At 42.6% G+C, this 21,909-nt stretch overlaps 1 protein-coding gene across 1 annotated transcript in view; it reads right to left on the bottom strand.

The window, feature by feature from the left end:
* grin3bb (glutamate receptor, ionotropic, N-methyl-D-aspartate 3Bb) overlaps nt 1-20,445 on the bottom strand; it is a 42,187-nt gene extending 21,742 nt beyond the window's left edge. Inside the window, exon 1 of the mRNA XM_029001481.1 lies at nt 19,875-20,445. Within this exon, the coding sequence (XP_028857314.1) occupies nt 19,875-20,327 (453 nt within the window). The 5' untranslated portion in view covers nt 20,328-20,445. The remainder of the gene's footprint in view (nt 1-19,874) is intronic.
* Between the last annotated feature and the right edge of the window lie 1,464 nt (nt 20,446-21,909).

The following is a 21,909-nucleotide window of genomic DNA, read 5'->3' as shown; positions in this document are numbered from 1 at the left end:
TATGCAAAGCAGGCCGCTTTATTATTTAGTCGTACAGGAAGACAGCAAGGCACGGATTTCCAGAGTCCTGCTGGATATCGGTGATCAGGCACAGGCGGATCTCAGGCTTTCAGAGGAATGGACCTTTCGGCCAACTAAGATCATGAAGACCTCTCAACATTTCCTCAATGGCAGAGCCCATCCAGTCTGACAGACACAACAGATAACCAACAGTATGACGTGGAGTTTGTCACAATGAGGTTCGTCATATACTCATTATGACCACGTATTACAGAGCATCAGCTGCTAGTCCACACCCCTGAGAACGACTGGGGACACTGGCAACTGGGTTTACATTAACAAGCTTACATTTCATTGGCAGGTTTGGCCAGCGCAGTCCTGGCAGTGACGTCTGTCAGGACCACAGTTCATGTTGATGCCAAGGTTGATCTTCACCACTAAATTACTGCAAATACTGCTGTTCAGTATGAAGCTATTATCCATGAGAGAAAAGGATTCCTTTTCAGAATTGCCCACTCGACCAATCACCGTCTGAGAACTCCTCCTCCGCAGGTCAGCCCACACCAGTGAGTTTTCACACGCTCACAACCTGCTTACTACTCTGGACCCACAGCAGCTCTGCTCTATATGGATTTAATGCCGTGACTGAATGGAGCACATGAAATAAACCCTTGAACCCTGACGGCCAGATAACACTGTCTGCCCGCTTTTTCCCAGCAGTTCTGTCAGGGCCAGCTCTACATTTTGTGGGCAATTTCTGTCAGTTTTTTACACTGTAGAATTTACTGTAGCGTTATTAAGAAATAACCTCGCTATGAAGCACATAAATGCATGAATAAAAATGCATCTGTAACACAACAAGCAGTATTTCATGTCCAGTTTCATTTTAAATTAATGCTTAAGCTGCTTAGCAACAACATCTGAAACACAAAATAAGACCTTTGCCAGTCTGGCTCCTATCACAGTTACATTTTCTGAAGTATCTGGCAGCTTCCCAGTTCCTGTGAAAATGTTCAAAGTCAAATTGAACATTTGGTGATGTGGAGTTATTTGATTTACTTCTCTGCATAAAGAAGCAAGCTTGAGACTTGCCAACTGGAGGAAAGGGGGGAAAAAGCACAAACCACTGTTTTCCTGGCTTAAAGAAAACCAATTTGGTGGCTAAATGGACTAGAGGACAAGAAACATTCTGCTGTTGAGAGCTATTAGTGCCGCTATCCGCTCAATTTGAAGTTGCAATCCACCTAATTCTAAGGTGATGTCTAACTGCAGTGGTATAGCCTTTTCTGCCAATCCTTCACCAAATGGTCACTGATGGACAGGTGATTTACACAATTAGCCAGTCCATTGATGTCTGACTGGATGCGGGACCTCTGTTACCATGGTGCATTGACCTGCCTAACTGAGAGAATTTACCCCATTACCAGAGGTAGTACAACATGCTTTTAACAACCTGTGATGTCTCCATATTGCAATTCAAGGACTTGATTCTTATCAAAGGTTCATCCTGCCATGGTTGCTCAAAAGATAATAAAAACTATGCATTTGAACTAAATGCAAGAACATTTCTTCTCCTTAAAGTCAACTACTAAACTTTGTATTTATGTTGTGGTCTCACACCTCTAAGGTTAGGATTTAGATAACTTTTAAACTGGAGCTAATCACAATTCTATGTGCACATGAATTACGGGGCAGTGGTGGCCTAGCGGGTAAAGAGATGGACCCCTAGCCGGTTCAAATCGCAAAGCACAGTCCCCACGCACTGGTCCCCAGGCACCTGTCATGGCTGCCCACTGCTCACCAAGGGTGATGGTTAAAAGCAGAGGACACATTTCACTGTGTGCACCGTACGCTGTGCTTGCTGTGCATCATTATGACTATCAATAAAAGAAAAGTTTTGTTGGAATCTGATTATTTCTGTCACCCAGAACACAATATAAACAGTTTAGAACTGAAGGAGCCCAATGACAGAGCCGACACCCGGCACAAAACATACATCACATGTGCAAACAACATTAAAGTTCATGCTTCTCTCTTGTTTTATCCATTCATTTATGTAAATGATGCCTGGGAGGATGCCTTACCTTACACTAGCAATCCAGCACCATGCACCGGCTCAAAATCTTCCTGGCTAAAATCTTGATCTCCCTAGATAAAATCTTCCTAGCTATTTTGTCGCTAAGCGTATAAAACTGGTCCAACTTCACCTTGTCCATGTTTACAAATTTTATCCAGAAAATGGGGTGTCGTGCTAGAATTTGTGATTTAGTAATGATGATTAAATACCTTTGCTTGCTTTAGCACCCCCGGCCCGTGTTAAATGCAGCCCTCCACCACTGTGTTCCTGAAGATCCATATTGGGCTCTGTGACTCAGTAATAGCTTTTCATTAGTTCAATCAAAGGACTTTATACGAGTCTACGTGATGGCGAGCGGCTGCCACCGCACCATGTCTGCCGAGAAGCTGTGACGTGCATGGAAATGAAGCAGACACACGTGTCAGCAACAAGGCTTTACCGCCCAATTGTTCTGTTTAGCCTGACCCTTCTGTTGGTCCAGTGAGTGACGGAGGGGTCTGCTGAGAACTGTCACACACAAGCACCAACTATGGCGCCTTCGAGGATCCAGACAGAAGCCTGACTCCCAGGGGTAATCAGATCACCAAAACTCCGGCTCCAGGAGCAAGAAAGGAGCATTCAGGGGAAGAGCATTCATAATGACCAGAGAAACGATAACGCTGCCATTTTATTGCGTTTGGAAGCTATCAGGGACGTGAAACATTCATACAACAGCTCATCCCCAAAGCAAACATCATGATGTATGAAGACATGAAAAATAAAAATTGTGTTGCAGAAGACTAATGAAATTAAAGTGAAAAGTGCAAGATGATTTACAGATGATTGTTTTTCTGTAAATGGCCCTGCCCACATATAGTCAAGGAATGGGGTTCTCTCAGCATGCAGGGCTGCACACACTAATTCAGCCCGTGAGATGTATGATCGAAATTTCCAACCTGGAGGGCAAAAGCAATAATATATTTAACCAATGTTATGGATATTTGCCTCGCATTTCTTCAGCAATAACCCAGGAGAAAATCTCTTTAGTCAAAGGGAGCAGGCAGCATGAAACTTCAGCTGCATTATAACAGCTGAAAAAAATAGCCTCAGTGATGAGGAACAACTGAATAATTTATTTATGAAGAGCCATAGCCAAACAGTCCTGAAAATGATCAGTTAAACATTTCAAAGGGCAGAGTGTTTTTGCCGGAATGCACATTACACACGCACATTACAGGATAACAATGGTGTGCGGATCCAGAAAACGAATACACCACGAAATAATGCAGAAAGAACCCGACCTCAGATTTAAAACCAGTGTTCACTGATATGCCATCATTATCATTACAGATCAGGTGACAATTCGACTGCAGATTCCACCTGCATCAGCATTTAATATTCAATTTAATGGACTGTAATATATTGTCATGGTCCAGACTGGCAGGGGTTTACTCCGGATCCAGAGTCCGGACCGGAGTTTCTTGTTCGTCCTGTGTAATGTTCCCTGATCGTGTTCACCTGGTGTATATTAATATAATTGTATAAAACTATCCTGTTTGTGTCTGTTCGCCGTCTGGTCATTGTGCGTGTAGATGTTCCCCTGTCTCTTGAAGTTTGTATTAAACCCCTGTCGTGTGAAATCGTGCGAATGCGTCCTCCTTCATCGCCATGTCCAGCCCACCCGTGACATATATAATAGTAGACACAACTTCATTGTTATAAATCTGTTAATAACATTTGATTACATTTAAAGCAATTATCAGACACCCTTATCCAGAGTGACTTACAATCAATAGTTACAGGGACAGTCCCTGGAGACACTTAGGGGGTCTTCTGGTTCATAGGCGAGTGTGTTACCCACTAGGCTACTACCACCCACTAATAATGCTAATTTTAAGTAAGTAGTGTGTACTTTGCTGCATAAAAGATTAAGTAAAAAAATGTCCTTTAGCTGAATTTATTTAATTAACTGAATTAAGTATGTAACAACTATGTCAGAGGGGGAGTGGGACTTCTGTAGCAAGTGACGGTGAGAGCGTCCCAGAATGCTTCGGGGCGACATGAGACAATTTAAAATCATGGAAAATTGGGGTTGTTCTGATGGTGAAGTTGGACACTTGATTTTTATCTGTTGGGGATTTTTTATTTGTTGGAGTTTTAGGTCTGTAAGCCACCATTTAGAAGAATCACACCTGTTAAGAGGTCATCTGACTGGCTGGTTATTGATCTTACAAATGATATAGCAGAAATGTAAGAGAACATTTATTGAGTTGAGCAACAGTTGAGTTAAACTGAGGTAAATTCAAAATTTATTAGTAAGAGTACTAAGAGAATGACCTTCCAGTAAAGGATATTGGTGGAGACCACCATCAGTATTAACAATTCATGTGTAATAAATACAGATATTTCTCCATTTCTATTTGAAATCTTGTGACTCCAGACAATTCTCACACACATCCCTGTAAGATGGAACTTACAGGGATGTGTCTGTACCTTGGATCTTAAAAAGATTACTGGGGTTGTAATAGAAAAATAGGAAATAGGGAATATAGAATATAGACCTGATCAGCTCAAAATATTCTTTACTTTACTTTACTTTACTTGGATGACGCCTTTATCCAAAGCAACTTACAAGGAGAAGACTCCAGCAATTCTCATTTGGTCACAATCTTATAGATTGTGAGTCAATATTCTTCATATTAAGCAGCCCATAAGAAGCATGAGCTCCAGTGGGTCCCAAGGTCAATTTACGTTTCCATTTAAGACAAACTGGTGAAACCAACTGGACAAGAACCTTAGACCCTAATAACAAAAGGTTAGCATAATAAGAGATTAGAAGGCAGACAGACAGGAATATATATACGTGTATACACACACACACACACACACACACACACTAGCAGGATGAGCAAGCAGGATTAGTAAAGTTGGTCACTTTTTCACCTCGCTAAAGAGGATCAGTCCTCAAAGCTCTGTCAGTGGAAACTTCAGACACAAAGGCCACTGAACCAGGATGGATTCTGGGGGCATGAGGGGACACAGCCCAACAGTGAATTCCACTGATAAGGCCTATGTCTCAGACTGATTTCCCATACAGACAACCATAAGATGTTTCTTAAAGTTGCAGTGAAATACAAGAGGAAGTATTTGTACATAGAATAAATAAACCCTTCAGTACTCATTGTGTCTGTAAACGGCCCAAGAGATGACCCTTAATCTTCAAAAAATATTTTTTTACAAAGATATTTATCATAGGATCCATAGTCCTGCTCAATAAACTTCTATTTTAAAGACATATTTTAAAAGGTACACTGCAAAAAACATAACAAACAAATATTAATATTACAATGGCATTTAACATTATCTAAATAATTTATAATCTGAGTGAAAGTACAAATTGAGCTTTAATGATCCCCTGTTGTAAGGATAATCTTGCAAACCAACAGACGTTTTTCCTTTTGTTTGAGTGAAACCCTATGGGAAATGTACCTGGTATCCTGAATAATCTCTTTTTTTATTGAAACATTTAATCTAAACTTCATATTTAACAGCCTATCCATAGTCTAGCAAAATATGATGTCATCTGATAATACGAATGAATGATCGTTTTGTGAGATGAGTGACAGGCGGCGTTGTGACAGACAGAACCTATCCGCGAGTAGCGTCTGATGTGCTAGGACATGCTGCATCTGTCCTAATAACATTCACAACATTGGTGAGATACAATATGTGATCTACTGTTCTACTGTACCACAAGAAGTAAATTATGAGTTGACCCAAAACCAGCAGATTCTGTGATGTAACTCAAAAATTAATTAAATAAATCCATTCCAACGATCTATAAATTGCACTTGCTTAAAAACTATTTAAACCCGCCATGAATATCAACATATTTTGTTTTGACTCCATGGGCACTTGCATATCATAATTAATCAATAAACTCTGGACTAACTGTGGTTTAATCCACATGCTTCATAATTTCAGGTCCCACCTCTGCCTACATTCGGTACCTTCTGAGCTATCGAACCATCAGCCACCTTGAAGAGTGACCATACAGCATTAAGGCTCCTTCAAATTATTCCAGCATGCCCACCGCACAGATGCCTAGGCCGTGACACTCTGCGGATTGACAATTATTAATTGATGACATATTTAACGACCCGGTTTATATGTCAGGTGTGGCCTGCAGATGGGTGGATGGAAACATATTTAGTTGATGTGACATTTCACATTCATTCTTTATAGCAAAATAATTAGTTTGAAGATGCATTTACCATAATATGATAAATGGTCCAATTAATAATTTATAACCTTTAAATGAACAGCGAGAACACATTCATCAGTGGTCATTTTAAGTGTCCCATCGACCACCAATGTGACAATTGTGTAAGATAATTTGTCTTGTAGTATAATGACACAATGGAGATGGGACTGTAGGTCTATATCAACACACAGCCTCAGGCAGAAATGATGGCGCGATGCGGCACTCTGCTATGATGACTTCAAACAAACCTCATCAAAAAGAACAGAGAATTAAAACTGCATCATGATGAAGAGCTGATGTGAAGATAAGACTAGAGGCAATAAAAAAGAGGGAGGAGAGAAAAGTTTGGAGATTTAAAAAACTAAGTGAAAAGGTAATGGCAAAAAAGGTATTAAATGAACACACAATACAGATATGAAAAATGTGCATCAAAAATAAATTAAAACTTAATCTCACATGGTTACGGAATACCAGTGCATCTAAAAAACGCTGAATGGTGTGTAAATATATATTTTTATTTTTTAATATTACACTCAATATTTTTCATTAAAACCTTCAGCTGTTCAGCCCCTTGCCTGTATGAATGAACCGAAATTTTTAGGAGATCAGCAGAGGGTCAAAAAGAGGGAGAGCGAGGCAGACCAGGGCAACGAGCTCGAATGAGCCGAATGGATCACATTACCGCCGCTGAATGGGAAAAACGTGTAAGTGGCAAAGTCCTCCACTGTTCTTTTGACCTCCAGAGCAGAAAAGAAGACATTGTGCTTTCATCACAGTCTACTCTCCTAATTGCACCACTTAACATCGCATGCGATATATATGGTGCCTTTGCTGAGCTGAACATTGGCTTCGTTTTTTTGGTTTTTTTTGCAGCTTACAGGCAACTTGGACCATATGTTTCAGTAGCTTCAGGAACGATCACATCCACACATTTGAAACGCATTAGCATGATGACAGAATTTGCATTTGTGAAAAAAAAAAAAAACACCGGACGCCGGATCCCTCAGGCACACAGCCGCACAGCCTGAGCTCGAATGTACACAAGCCACCAGGCACTACGGGTTCTGCATTAAAACACTCAGCGGGTTCCATTAAAAATGACAGTTCTCACTCGCAGGACTGCAGAGCAACATTTACGTGCCGAAACGTAAAGGGAGAGACAGCAAAACCCTAAATCCACAGCTCAGCCTTCCCGCCTGACACAAATCCATTAAAGTTGACGGTGACAGCAGTACTGCGCCCAATGCCTTCTTACGACATCGGAACAGAGTGGCCTATAAAAAGCTTTACTGCAAACGAGCACGGGGGCTCTTCACACGATGTCTAGATGTGAAGTCTCCACAAAACTGAGGTTTAAATCAAAGGTGGATTATTATTTCATTGGAGCAACGTGGTCTTGACACGTCCTCCGCTGACATTTCACGGGGTAAAGCCATCCGTTCCCATAAAGGCCGGTGTTTTGCATGTAATTCAATTCCGGGAGGAAACCCCTGTATGTGGCTGATTGAGGTAGATCGAGGTTATTAATAATATAAATAATTATAAATAACGTGTTATTTCAGAGATCCGTCACGCATCCTCCTCACTATTCCGTTGGCTCACGTCTCATTTGCCAGGATGAAAGCGACTTAACATGAGGATCCGCAACCTTTTTTCAACTGTCTTCCCCAGTACTTGCCAGGAAATCCTTTGATATTCCACCTGACATTGCTTACACTGTCTCAAGGACAGATGATGGAGGAGAGCGGAGGGGAGAATTTTTCTGAAAAACCATGCCCAAAACCATGCTGGCCGAAAGCAAAAGCCACACGCGTGTGGATCTGATCAATGGGAACAACCCACGCCGGTTCCCCACCAAGTTCCCCTCCGCTAGATTCTCTAACTAGCACGGCGCCAACAATTCAGCTACCAGGGTTCCTGACAGCACCAGCCCACTGGTCAACAGAAGCTTAAAGTCTGTAGAAATGAGCAAGAAAGCTCCAATGAGGTCATCTACGACCATCACAATATCTGAACAATATGTTATGTTTTGCATGATGGCTGGCAACTGGCAACAGGCTGAGAATTACACCCAGGACACATACAGTACAGGCCAATGTGTTTTCTTTATTTCCATGACCATTTACGTTGGTAGATTCTCACCGAAGGCATCAAAACTATAAATGAACACATGTGGAGTTATGTAATTAACTGAAAACATGTTTTATATTCTAGTTTCATTGCTCTGATTACCACTTTGAACACTCTTGGCATTCTCTCGATGAGCTTCAAGAGGTCGTCACCTGAAATGCTTTTCCAACAGTCTTGAAGGAGTTCCCAGAGGTGTTTAGCACTTCTTGGTCCCTTTGCCTTCACTCTGCGGTCCAGCTCACCCCAAACCATCTTGACTGGGTTCAGGTCCGGTGACTGGGGAGGTCAGGTCTCCACTTTTTATTAAGTACATAACTCCACATGTGTTCATTCATAGTTTTGATGCCTTCAGTAAGAATGTAAATGGTCATGCAAATAAAGAAAACACATTGAATGAGAAAGTGTGTCCAAACTTTTGGCCTGTACTGTCATTAGTAACTGGGACAGGTCAAAGGTCATATGCAGTTTGTAACACCGCTGAAAGGGACTCTTCAATGAAACCAAACACAATCAGCCAGTATTAGAACAGAGACGATTTGCAGCAAGTTGTCATTTCATTCATCAATGTTCCCTCCAAACTTTAACCCGACAGCGCTCGCGGCACTCGTTACTGCAGCCGATTCGGCTGCTGAACAGCGCTGCCAAGGGCCACGACACATATACCTGTGACAGAGTGACAAACGGCGCTGCTCACAGAAATGACTCATACTGTCACTCAAGGCAAGGATTTTCCTGAAATATCTTACGTTCTCTGTGTAGCACTTTTTTTATGGGGTCTTCAGAGGATATTCAATTAATTTCGTGATTTATGTAATGTTTCTGCTGATTTTCCATCAGAGTAATGCCAAATAGGCTAATAAAGTAATGGCTGACAGATAAAACAGAATCTTTGAGAGTCTTGCTAATAACATTTACAGATATGCACCGTATGATGGACTAATGACTAATGCTGTGGCCCGGGATTGTTTTGCCTTGTATCGCAAGATTATCTGGATCGAATCCATTTCTCCATGACAGGCACATGGATTAACACCTAAACTTTAAAGAAAACCTAAACCTTCTGAAGACTGACTCTTCGATCTGTAAAAACTGTATGTAAAACACACAAAAAAACACAGAAACTCTGGTAAACTCAATTATGTGTGAACCATGAAGTTTTACACCAATAGTACACCAATGTACATACTTTTTCCATTTGCAAACATTAAAAGGGCTTGACTTCAAGTCATCTGAGATGGTCTCTGCGAGAATGCATTTCCCAAAAGTAATTAGAAGCTTAGCAATAATCCACACATCAAAGGCACGATGTCAGGTGATCAATATGAGACTCATATTTCACAAGGTTATGGACGCAGCGTGGCAGAATGAGAAGAAAAACCCGGCAGGCCCTAACAGGAGATCAACTTAAATGCTGCCGGATTTAATGAGGACTTTATTCTCATTGGACGCTACAGTCAACAGAAACGCAACTGTTCAATCTCGGCCCCAAGGCACGCGTGCCCCGCTGCCCTGCAAAAGGCCGGCTACTTCACAAATAATTTGCATGTTGGCGGAGTGCACCATCTTCAAATGTGTCCTTGAATCCAGACAAAACTAAAAGAAATAATGAAAAATCTAGCCGCAGTAAGAAAATGACTTCTTCACAGATTTACAGTGCTGTTGAATTTTTAAATGTCTTTCGAGTTCGATTTAACGATGCTACGAAGATACAGGGCACTCTCAACACTGACGGACTTTTGTGTTGAGTAATGAATATATATATTATATTATATATTATATATATATTATATATAAATAAAAAACTTGGACCCACAGCAAGCGTTTCACCCACATGGGAACCACATCAGGCCAGTCGTGTCCCCTTTTCACCAAAGACCCACGTCATTCCAGCTACAAGCGGGATTTTGTGTAGCCTATTTAGTTATTTTTTTGCATTTATTGTTCTGGTTATAATTCATATTTATCTGCGGTTTTGATCAAATAGAGACAAATTGTGTGTAGTTTATTAGACTATATGTATATAGTAAAATCTGCTTCAATCGATCTGCAGCTCAGTCATTTACATTTACAGCATTTATCAGACGCCCTTATCCAGAGCGACTTACAATCAGTAGTTACAGGGACAGTCTCCCTGGAGCAATTTAGGGTTAAGTGTCTTGCTCAGGAACACAATGGTTGTAAGTGGGATTCGAACCCGGGTCTTCTGGTTCATAGGCGAGTGTGTTACCCACTAGGCTACCTCCACCCTTTTTACCACCCAGTCCGTTAAACTAAACTAATAAAAAAAACAAAAACGTTGAAATACTTTTCTAATTAAATGTTTGCATGATTGCATTGACGTCTACATTCAATCATCTGCACTCAGCACTGAGTAATCCCGATTGCCCCAGCCGTAATGCAGCATAGCTCACCCATGACTTTTAACAGCCTTGTTGCTGGTTGCGGCATGATTTTGATGGCCTGTTTCGAGGCTTATTACTTCCAAATGCACAAACATGGTGTATGTGATATAAATGACGCGCTGTGCAACAGCTAAGCCCTAATAAGAAAAGCCAGAGGTTAACAGGATTGCTTTGACACGTTGATTAAATGCAAGTCCCTTTCCACAGCGTTTGCACTGCTGTTCTTTTTATAGTCAATCGATAATTCAATGAATTAAGTGTATTATGACCTCCACTCATTATTCAGTATATTTAGCATTCCACGCATGCAGTTTTCATTGGCTGCGAGACCCCCTCCCCCCTGTTCAGTTTTTATTTTAATTAAAATTCACTGCTCAGGGACAGAATTTCTTTTTTGTTGTGTAACTATATTGCAACGTTTACCATTTTGTGTCATACCTCTGGAATCATAAGCTGTGCAAAATTACACTTTGAACTGCCTAAATAGGCAAACCGTTTCAAGATGGTGGACCTCACTGAATTTGTAAATGAAATTAAGTCATTAAAAGGTCCCTTAATGTGCCTGCCTGAAATAGACTCTAGCTTTAGTTACACTATCGGCTTGCAGACTAGCACATTAATTATATGCAGACCATAAGCAGCGAGAGCAATGATCCTAATTCAAGAGGCGGTATGAGGAGAAAATGTGTGGAAATGTGTGCGAGTTGGTTGTTGAGAGTGTGAGTGAGTGGAGGATGGATGCCATCAGGATCGGTTTTGGATGGGAGGCGCGAACAGGTCGGCTCGATGATGATTTATGACTGTAGCTCTCGCTTTCCTTCTAGATCACGGCGACAACTTATCGGTCATCCTCTATTATGCAAATCAGCTCGTGTGCTTTAAACAAGTGGTCTCGCCGTGCAGTGATGGGTAGAATAATCAAAAGCCGCACGTCCGCCTCCACTCACTCTCAGCCACTCTGAGACTTCAGAAGCTGCCACAGGTTTGGGTTTGTGAATGATCCTCATATCACAGGTCTGAACTGACTACGGCTCATTGCGTGCACGTGAGCGATGACCCCCCCCAGCAGTCGTTGCATGGCTCACTGACTTGATGTGTGGTCGGGGGCTGGACCTTGTTAACCTTCAATTAAACATCTACTGATGAAAAGTGACTGCAACTGTACTGGGTGGCTCAAAAAATGTCCACAAACACACTTTACTCATATATCTGTATACGTGTATAGAAACCACGGAGCCCAAATTTTATTTAGATAACAATGGGAAATAATGCATTCAGCAGATTCATTTTGCTGATACTTTGAAAAGATGAAGAAAGTTTCCGGCTTGAAGTAGAAGTGGCCTGTCACACATCTTTTAGACGGTACGGTACATTATCTCCCGCGCGCACACCTCATTCAGCCTAGCGCTCGGGTACACCACCTCAAATCAGATACCATGCATCACCTCAGGCAAGGCGCTTTAAAAACATGCAAAGATGAGAAAAATGAAATGCTCTGATCAAATCCGTGAGTTGCACAGAATAATTTTTTTTTTCCGCCTCCTCTCTCTCATCTCAAAGTCAAAGGGAATGGCAGGTCACGTACATTCCCTTCTGTTGTCTGGAGACGACATAAAAAAAAAAAGAAAAGAGTAAAAAGTTACAGAACACAAGCAGATAAACAGAGGCCACCCCAGTAAGTGGTGTTCCCTGCCCATAACTGGCAGAAAACGTGGCCTTGAGTAAATCACTCTGCACACGTGCTTTATCTAAGGCCTTAGATATGACACTAGCTCTTATTATGCTCAGCTCAAATTGGATTTGATGTATTCATCACAAACAATGGACCTATATATTCCATATTTTAAGGTAATTGCTTTCATATTTATTTTTCATCATCATTATTTAGAATTCACTATTTACCAAAAATAAAAAACGACATGACGGATTGGATAACACAGGTCCACAATACCCGAATATTTAAGTAAAATTTATTATCAAGTATGTACAGTGTGTTACACTCTGTCATCACAACAAATATAAATTTCCTTTTTACGCCACTGTCATAAATACAATTTGAGCAGCATTAAGTACCAATTCCTCAGTAACTGTAGAGGGTGGCAGTCAATCTCTGCAGGAACCATACCAAAACAGCATTATCTAGAATAAAGAGCTAAGAAGAGCAACGTGACAAAAGGTTTCCAACGAGGCGAGCAGATGTTTGGCAGGAACAGAACCTCGGAAGACAATGGGCTATTCCCCAAGCCAGAGCCCTGCTTCCAGCACAGACCTGGGGCTCACCAGAAAAATCGTGGCTGACTAGATTCATTTGAAGACGTGCAGAAAAGGAGTCTGGGTGAGACAGATGATGGGTCAAAAATGGTGTATCGCATGGAAAATGCAGTTTCAATCCTGCAGACAAAAGGAGGTCCAGGCTGTGTGAGTGATTGGTACCATAAAATATAATTAGATTTAGCATTGCTCTTAAAAGAGCCATTCTGACATTAATTAATATGGTAATTATTTGTCAGCTTAATAAAGCTACAGTCAATACACCACAGGCTCAAAAAAAGGATTTGACAGTTAAACAAGACCATTTGATTCAACAAAATCAATTATGTACAGACTTGCTTGGTACTGTCATTGTGACATCTTTATGCAAAGGCAAAAAAATTACATTTACACTAAACACAACGCCCACACTGCAACCCAGAATGTGCTCCAGACCAATAAATAGGCTAAATTGATTTATTAAGCATGAACAGTCCATTGTAAGCTCCTCTGAATGAACGCAGAAGTCGCACATCCCAGATCAGCAGTCTGGGAAATCAATTTGCCTGTCCAGTGCTACAGTTCATTGCCTATACGTCATATGTCACTGTCATTACAAAAAAATTCTGTTAATCTAATCTCAAAATGGTAAAGTGCAGTTAGAAGGTTTATATATAAGGTGTATGTATATAAAGTGACAACTGTCAAAGAACGACACAAGTCATTTGCTGCTGTCATCAAGACAGGAGTACCATCACACAATAATGTTACTCCTCCTACTCTTGCAATTTTGTTTCCTCATGAATTTGTGTAAAAACATCAGAAATCCACGTTCCCATACTGATTTCTAGGGTGGTAGTAGCCTAGTGGGAAACCAGGTTCAAATCCCACTTAATACCATTATGTCCCTGAGCAAGACACTTAACCCTGAGTGTCTCCAGGGGGACTGTCCCTGTAACTACTGATTGTAAGTCGCTCTGGATAAGGGCGTCTGATAAATGTAAATGTATTCCACATCAGTAACAGGTCATGCTGGCAGATCATGGATCTTCATCTTGATCTGTCCTTATTCAATATTTTAAAATCTCACTAAAAATGCCACAGAAAAGTTCCTTTTGCTCTTGGAATATTTCGGCGGGGGGGGGGGGGGGGGGGGGGGGTGCAGCTCCGCTGACCTATGAGTCTCAGAAAAGCTGCTATAATCACATTCACTGGTGGAGATGCAGATGCAACACTGTGGCCTCCTTCAGGGCAGCTTCAGAGCACGCATGCAGGAATCCTGCATTAAGCATCCTGTCACTCGCCAGCATCGGCTGAAGATATCGCTCCGGTTCCGCTGGTCCCATTAAAAGTAATTCCGCCGTATCGCGCCTCTCCACCTGTAAGGCCATTACAAGTTATCGCCCCCGGGCCTTTCACACTGCTTTCTCTTTGGCCTCCGCAATTTAGGGGCTATTATGGAGCGGTTGTCCACCCCTGACTTGAAAGTGATGGCGGGGGGGTGGGGGGCCGGGAAGGTGGGAGCGGTGGTCTGGACGGTAGTACACGGGTTGGTGATGGGATTTGTGCTGCGTTACAGCCTGGGTCGCTTGCTTTCTGAAGACTTTTGCTTCATTCAGACTCACCAGCCAAGCCTGGCATGCTGTAGTTTCTAGAGAAAAGGTGCTAGAGAAAATTCAGAGAGAGAGAGAGAGAGAGAGAGAGAGAGAGGCTAAGAGGAGATGGATAAGAAATCTGAGGGAAGTGGCAGATCACGTCCTTTTGAAGCTTGGTCCTGGTGTGACTTTAATATCTATCCCTCACTCTCTTGTCAAGGCTGTCAATAATTGTCGCACGAGGCATTAGGCCGAGGCGTTAGCCGCTCACCCCAGCTCATAAAATATGTAAAGAAAGGCTGGCGATCAGGAACGAAAAGGAAGGCCACGCTCTCAAGCGGAGGTGTATAACGCAGGGGAATTATTAATGCATTGATCCTTACACCACCTTTCCTTGACATTAGTTACGCCGATCTCCTCCCATGACTCATCGGCATTTGTCTGCCAGCATCAGAGGAACCATTTCACCTCACTTCCTTCCGTTCCGGCAAAAGTTTCTCTCTATCGTGAAAGGAACCTCTTGGGGGGCGTATCTGTCTCTACGTTAGCGGTGGACAGAGCTTCTAGATTGGACAAAAGTGCAGAAGTAATTTTATGATCATGCTAATTAAACATTCTCCTCAAGCAAGTTACATAAAAAGCAAAAAGAGATCATTTTAACACAAATGGTTTTGCTCTTTCCGACACTTCTTAATTTAAAAAGTGTCCTCTGATGCCCTTTCGTGGAGATTTTTGGTAAGCAAGAGCCAAACAATCGGTGAGGGGATTCCAGAAGATGTTAGGCAACCACCCGTACGTTCAGCAACAAGAACTTGAGATGGAGATGTTCCTCGCCTTGACATTTTTTTTTATTTGATCTCTGAGTTGGGCGGGGCTTCACCCCCTTTTCAGAACCGCCACACCGGATTGCAAGGCATTGCAGCCGTTCCTTTTCCTGGCGCAACGTTCATAAATGCTTCACACTGGGTCTGCAATCACCGCCGGCACTGTCGTTTTAAGATCGGCGTGTGGAATACATTTTCCCTTCAGGGGAGCGCGCCGCTGTCTGTGACACCCCTCGCTTCGACTGATCTGAGTTCTCAGCGTGAATTCAGCGTGTGACCCAAATAAATAATGACAACACTGACGGAACTTTTCACGGTCACTCGGAGAAGCATCTGCAACGTACGTTGTTATGCGACTTTATGCTGAACGTGTGGATTTACAGTTGGCGGCGTTCAGGTTAAGGGGCCTTCCAAAGCCATTTTAATGGACGGACATTAGGCAAGACAAATTCGGGCACGTCTTTGTCGGCAATGAGGTTTACAGCGAGTGATTTTTCTCTTTAATTTCTTGAAGTACTTTGTGATGTATGTGACGTCCCGTGGAAGACTATGGGTGTTTTCTGTTGTGTGTGTGTGTGTGTGTGTGTGTGTGTCTCTCTCTCTTTCTGTCTCTGTAATGTTGCAGGGCGGCTCCTCATCAGTCCATGATTGGACTCCTCCCACTTCCTGCCATGATTGGTGGGCTGTAATAGGGAAGAGGACTCAAAATGGCGGCTGCTTTGGGACGAGAGAAGGATGTTGGTGAAGAGAGGAGGTGTTGGTGAAAAGGAGAGTGTGGTGTGAGGAAGAAAATGAGGACGTTGTTGGTGAAGATAGAATGTTGGTGTGAGAGAAGAACGTTGTTGGTGAAGTGAAGGATTGTGACCAGAAGACAAGACTTAGACTGTCCAGACCTGTTTTGTGTGTGTTTTGTTGTTTAAATCTCCTTGTTTGTAATAAAGTATTAGCCTTAAGTGTTGTTGCGTCGTTTTGTCCCATTTGTTATGTCCCTAACCCTAGACCGGGGACGTAACATGTAAGCTGCTTTAAACTGGTGAGCCATGCCAAGCCTCACAGTATATAGAGGAACACTGACAAGGCAAATGCAGGTTTGGAACAGAAGAAACCAATGCGCGCTGGTGACCAAAGGAGACGAATGAAGAGATCAAGAAAACGACCGCGTCAGCTCTGTTCCCAAGAGATATTCTGATTGTTCTGCCCTCTTCTCACCCAGGACAGAACAGATATTCAGATCCGTGACGGAAAAAGATATTCTCACAGCATGGCGCACGTTTGGTTAGACAGCTCAGACGTGGCGCATGAATCATACTGCGTCTGACGTGACGACGGACTCTCGCAAATTTGGAGTGGCGACCGGGTGATCTGTCCGCTTCACTATGAGTTGATGAAAGCAGCCACTACAGAGTTCATTCTGAGGTGTAGACGCCGTGACACCGTTACGTAATTTAATTACGAAAAAATTTCATGGAATCCGATATGTTCCTGTAGTGAAAGTCAGCAGTGCGCCGCCATGACAGGCGCCCGGGGAGCAGTGTGTGGGGAGGGTGCCTTGCTCAGTGGCACCTGGGCGGTTTGGGATTCGGACCAGTAACCTTCCAATTATGGTTTCGATCCCTTGGGGATTTTTATAGGCACTGACCACTGATTGGGTGATTCAAGTAGCAAAGTGAAGCGAACAATGTTACTTGAGTCAGTGGTCCTGATATCAAACCTGTCTGTTTGGATCTTGGAGCTGGACTGTCCACGCCCTCTATCCTGCCACCAAAAGCACCCACTAAAGGGTTAAAGTGAGGAATATCCTTGATGTGATTTCTTTTCCTTCCAGCATCCTTATTATCAAGTAAAATGGCATGTGATAATATTTTGTGTCCGCCATTGTCAAGTAATGAAACGTCACAAGAACAAAAACGCACACTCCATTGTTGGAATATAAAATAATTGGCATGTAGAAATAACACAAACAATCTCACAAGAATAGCCAGCTACTATAACGTAGCGGCACGTTGTGGGATCATGGGGGAATTATGGGAAACATGTGGGAGATGGTACAGTCTAGTGCCCAACCCTGTAACCAATAAATGAACCTGAAACACGCCCACATCCCACCCAGAGTCCATTTACTTATATGCCAGGTTTTCCTGCTGTTTTGTGTCCACTCTGTGCCTGAATGTCTCTAGTCTTCATGCCTGCATTAGTCTTGTCACCTGGCGAGTGGTCCCTGCCTGTTTCCCGTCACGCCATTAAAACATTGTTTTTGTTCAGAGTTGTGTGTTTGCGCCGCTGGACAACCAGCCATTAAAAGCACAGTTCTTCAGCACAGAAAGTAGGAGTCACCAGCATGCACCACCAGCAGGCATCTCCATCACTGGCACGCCCCACCCTCACAACCTCGCAGCAGCTCGAAAGATGAATTTGAACTTTGAACTTTTCACAATGTGATGCATTGTTGGATGACCAATCAAAACCAAAGCCTTGCAGTGGGCTCAGAAACCAAGATGGAGGTTGATTAAAGCAGTGATTTAACCCTATCATCAGGCAGTCTACTGGACAAATGTGCCAGATACTACAGGCCTGCCATGCCATGACAGTGAACGTATTATTGGCAGTATATATACGAACCAGAAATAACATGTGATGACTTTAGACCTTCTTTTCAGTTTGTTACCTGAAACAATGAGGTATAGACAGGCACTTGTCTATGAAACAGAAGTCCCTAAATCACCCATAAAGATACTTAAATTATTAAGTGCTCTAAAACATATTCTAGAATATATTTGCTCCTGCAGTTTATGGTTTTATAAAATGAGGCCTGATATCTGTTATTATATTATCTTCATTAACTTGTTTATATATTATTGATAATGATATTCATTCATGTATTGGAAGGAGTTTGTCAGTAGTTGATTTTTAATATTGCCAGGTGACCCAATTACAAAATGGTTAACAGTTGGGAAAGTTGATTCATAAATTACAAAAGTAATCAAATGTAATTAGTTACATTACTTTTATGTTGTAATAGTTGCACATCTATTAGATGTTAAATAGAGTCATTTGTAATTGTAACAAATTACTTTTCCAAAGTAATCTTCCCTACACGTCCCCGCAAGTCAACAAGATGCTCTAGCAGTTGGGTCTGCTTGGTGGTGTGGCTGCAATAGATGTATAAATTGTAAGCAATTAATTACACATTTTAAGCAAATACTGCCCAGTTGGGTTAATTTATATTGGTTAAGTGTGATGCATTAAATATGAACACTCACCTGTGGACACTATCTGTGAATTGCTTTTCATAGAAAGGCCGCAACTACACTCTACACACGCTCAGGTTGATGCAAACAACCTTAAACTTATAACGTCAAGATTCAAGAGAGATTTATTGTCAGTACAACAGCATACACTATACTGTGTATTGAAATACTGTTTCACACAGCTCATTTACATTTACATTTACATTTACAGCATTTCGCAGACGCCCTTATCCAGAGCGACTTACAACGTGCTTTCAAGTTACCATCGATGAAGAGATCAGTTCCGGTTCACTAGGACCCCAACTATGAATACATCTATTTTATAAAAACACTATAAAACGTTTTGTACACTAAACAAGGTCAAACAAGGACAACATAATGTAAGATGCTTGTAAGTGGCTGTGCATTTGTGCAGTGGACTAGTTCAGGTATGTGTGTTTTCCAACAAGACACACAAGACCAAATTGGACAAAATGGAAATTTTACAATATGACTTGGCGACTACGGTGCAACTTCCCCCAGGACATTGTACACAATCCATTTGGTTGTATTGCTATTTTAAGAACTACAGGAAATTCGTTTATTATTATCAATGAAAATATACTAAACGAATAAAAGGAATGTGAAAGGTTTTTTAATAATTCATTGTAAAATGTAGCTGCAATGGCTTTGTTGTAAGCAACATTTTAAAAAAGTTTTTTTTATTGTCTTCTCAGGATTCCAGTGAAATGTAAAAAATGTAAATCCGTACAGTAACCAGTAAGATGATTTAAAAAAAACTGAGGGGTTCCTGTTTTGGGGCTGCACCACACAGGCATGCTGGACGTCCTTTATAAGCCAACTGCATTGCCAATAAGCGACAGTGTGTGTTCGGATATCATGATCAGGGGTTTAAAAAAAGGGAATTTTGAACTCGTTCCTCCAGAGCGGAGGCGCGTTCTGCAAATATGCCAAATCCATCTGCGAAAACGACCACAGAACGCAACGTGCCACGCACTTTAATCCTCGTCTCCGGACGAAACTTGCGCGTAACGCATGAGCAGAAACGCAACATGCTGGAGCGTAAAATTAGCAGGAAAAAAGCAGGAAACTTTTCCGACTTTACCTGAGTTTTAAGAGGCTCTCCGTGCTCGATGATGCTGATGAACGGGATCTCCAGGAACGCCGCCATAAACTCCACCTGCACGATCTCTTCCTGGCTCTGGGGGAAGGCGAGCACCGCGGAGACGCCCTGGACCACCACCGCCTGGCACACGAAGCGGAACAGGGACTCCGGGTCCCCGCTGGCCGGCTCCCGGGGCAGCACCTCCAGGCTGAGGTTGTAGGGGAGAAAGTTGTCGCCACTTTGCGCCGCGCCGGCGAGGGCGCGTCCGAGGGCGGCCCGCACCCGGGCCGGCTGGCGGGAGGGCAGGAGCGCGCCGACGCGCACCGTGTGGCCGATCTGCGCCAGGATGTGGCAGGGCTGGGGGTGCAGGTGGCAGGGCGCGATGGAGGAATGCAGGATGACTTGGAATCCGAAGTGAAAGTATGCCCAGGAATTGGAGAAGACGAAATTCATCCTGCTGCGCTCTCAGACAGAATGAGGTGCCGTCAGAAGAGAGCATTGCTTGCCTCGTTTCTTTATCCTTCTTTTTCTTTTTGCTTGTTGTTGGTCTTTGACGTCCCTTTTTCCCCGTTTTTTTTTTTTTTTTTTTGGCCGAGGATGATATGACTGGTGATCTGTTGATGGAGTTACGGGGCGAATGTGGTAGCGCTGCGCGGGGATGGAGGGAGGGATGGGAGGGATGGAGGGAGGGAGGCAGGGCGGGAGGGAGGCGGAGGAGGAGAAGACGCTCCGCTGTCACGACGGGGACGGGGACACACGTCGGGCATTGTATGTTTCGGAACAGAATTTGGTCCCGTTTTCCTTCCCCCGAGGCACCCAGGACCAGCGCTGACCTGTGAGACCAGAGAAAAACTGATCTACAGTGTTCATGGATGAAGCCCAGTCCTATAGAACTTCACTTCAATTCTCCATTAAAACTAGGACTAGGACTAAGTGCATGTGGTGTCATCCCAATGCTGTCAAATGAATCTGGAAAAAATAAGCATGGATGGTCTAATATTGTTTTTAGCTCATTGAGATGCTATTATCGGCATGGCAGCCTTAAACTGGCTTAAGTCAGCATACATGATGCTTCTTACACCGACTACACGCCTGCATGCTGGGTAAACGTACAGCCGGCTGAGCCGACGTACGCCGGCTTCTGCCGGGTCGGTTTAACACACAGAACTTCATCATCAGGCTGTGTTCGTTTAGGGTGACCAGGCGTGACCGCTTTTTGAGATCTGGCCCTTTTTTTTTTTTTAATGGTCTGGGTTTGTGAGCTGGTGTGTTCACTTCCACTCACGCTATCGGGCTGCCCTCCCCCTGCTGTTTCTAGCCAAAGCACCGCGAACACTCCCCTCCACGAAGAGCTGGGATGATCAGTGTGAAACTGCACCTTCAGCCAGTTTGGCCAGACCACCAGCTTTTCTAGCGTAAGATGGTCATGCATCAGCAGGAATTAGTTCAGGTTTTGAACACAAACTGCAGTGGCGTCCAGTAGCCTTTATTCAGTGACCTTTATTAACTCTGACATTACATCCAATGCATCTCATGGAGCCCTGGCCAAAGTCAGTGAAAACCACCTTTTATCTGAGCCACTTTATTGTCACTTTCACTTATTCCAGGTACTGTTGGGAAGAACTTTAATTAGTTTCTCTACTGCCTAAGACTTTTGCACAGTACAGAATTACCTTCTGTGAACAAAGTCCTATATATACACGCTGTTACTATATACACATCACACTGGGGAAACATACAGAACACCAGCACACGATTAGTGAATAATAGACCTTCTTCATAAACTGGGAAAAAAAATACAATTGGGATTTATGCTCCTTAATTTTGTGGAAAACAGTTATCAGCTATAACTGAAAGATAAGAGTTGGTAATTGCAATTCCATTATGCACTTGCTAATCTTTCCCAAGTTAACATTGCAGAATAATGCAAGTTTTTTTTTTATTCTGCACAATAAAACTGCTCCTTAGATACGATCTAAAATAATGTAATAAAACTGTAATAAAACGCAAACAAAAAATTGTATACCAATTTGTA

Source organism: Denticeps clupeoides, chromosome 13 (assembly GCF_900700375.1).
Source record: "Denticeps clupeoides chromosome 13, fDenClu1.1, whole genome shotgun sequence".
Classification (NCBI taxonomy): domain Eukaryota; kingdom Metazoa; phylum Chordata; class Actinopteri; order Clupeiformes; family Denticipitidae; genus Denticeps; species Denticeps clupeoides.
This window is presented reverse-complemented; position numbering and strand designations above follow the sequence as displayed.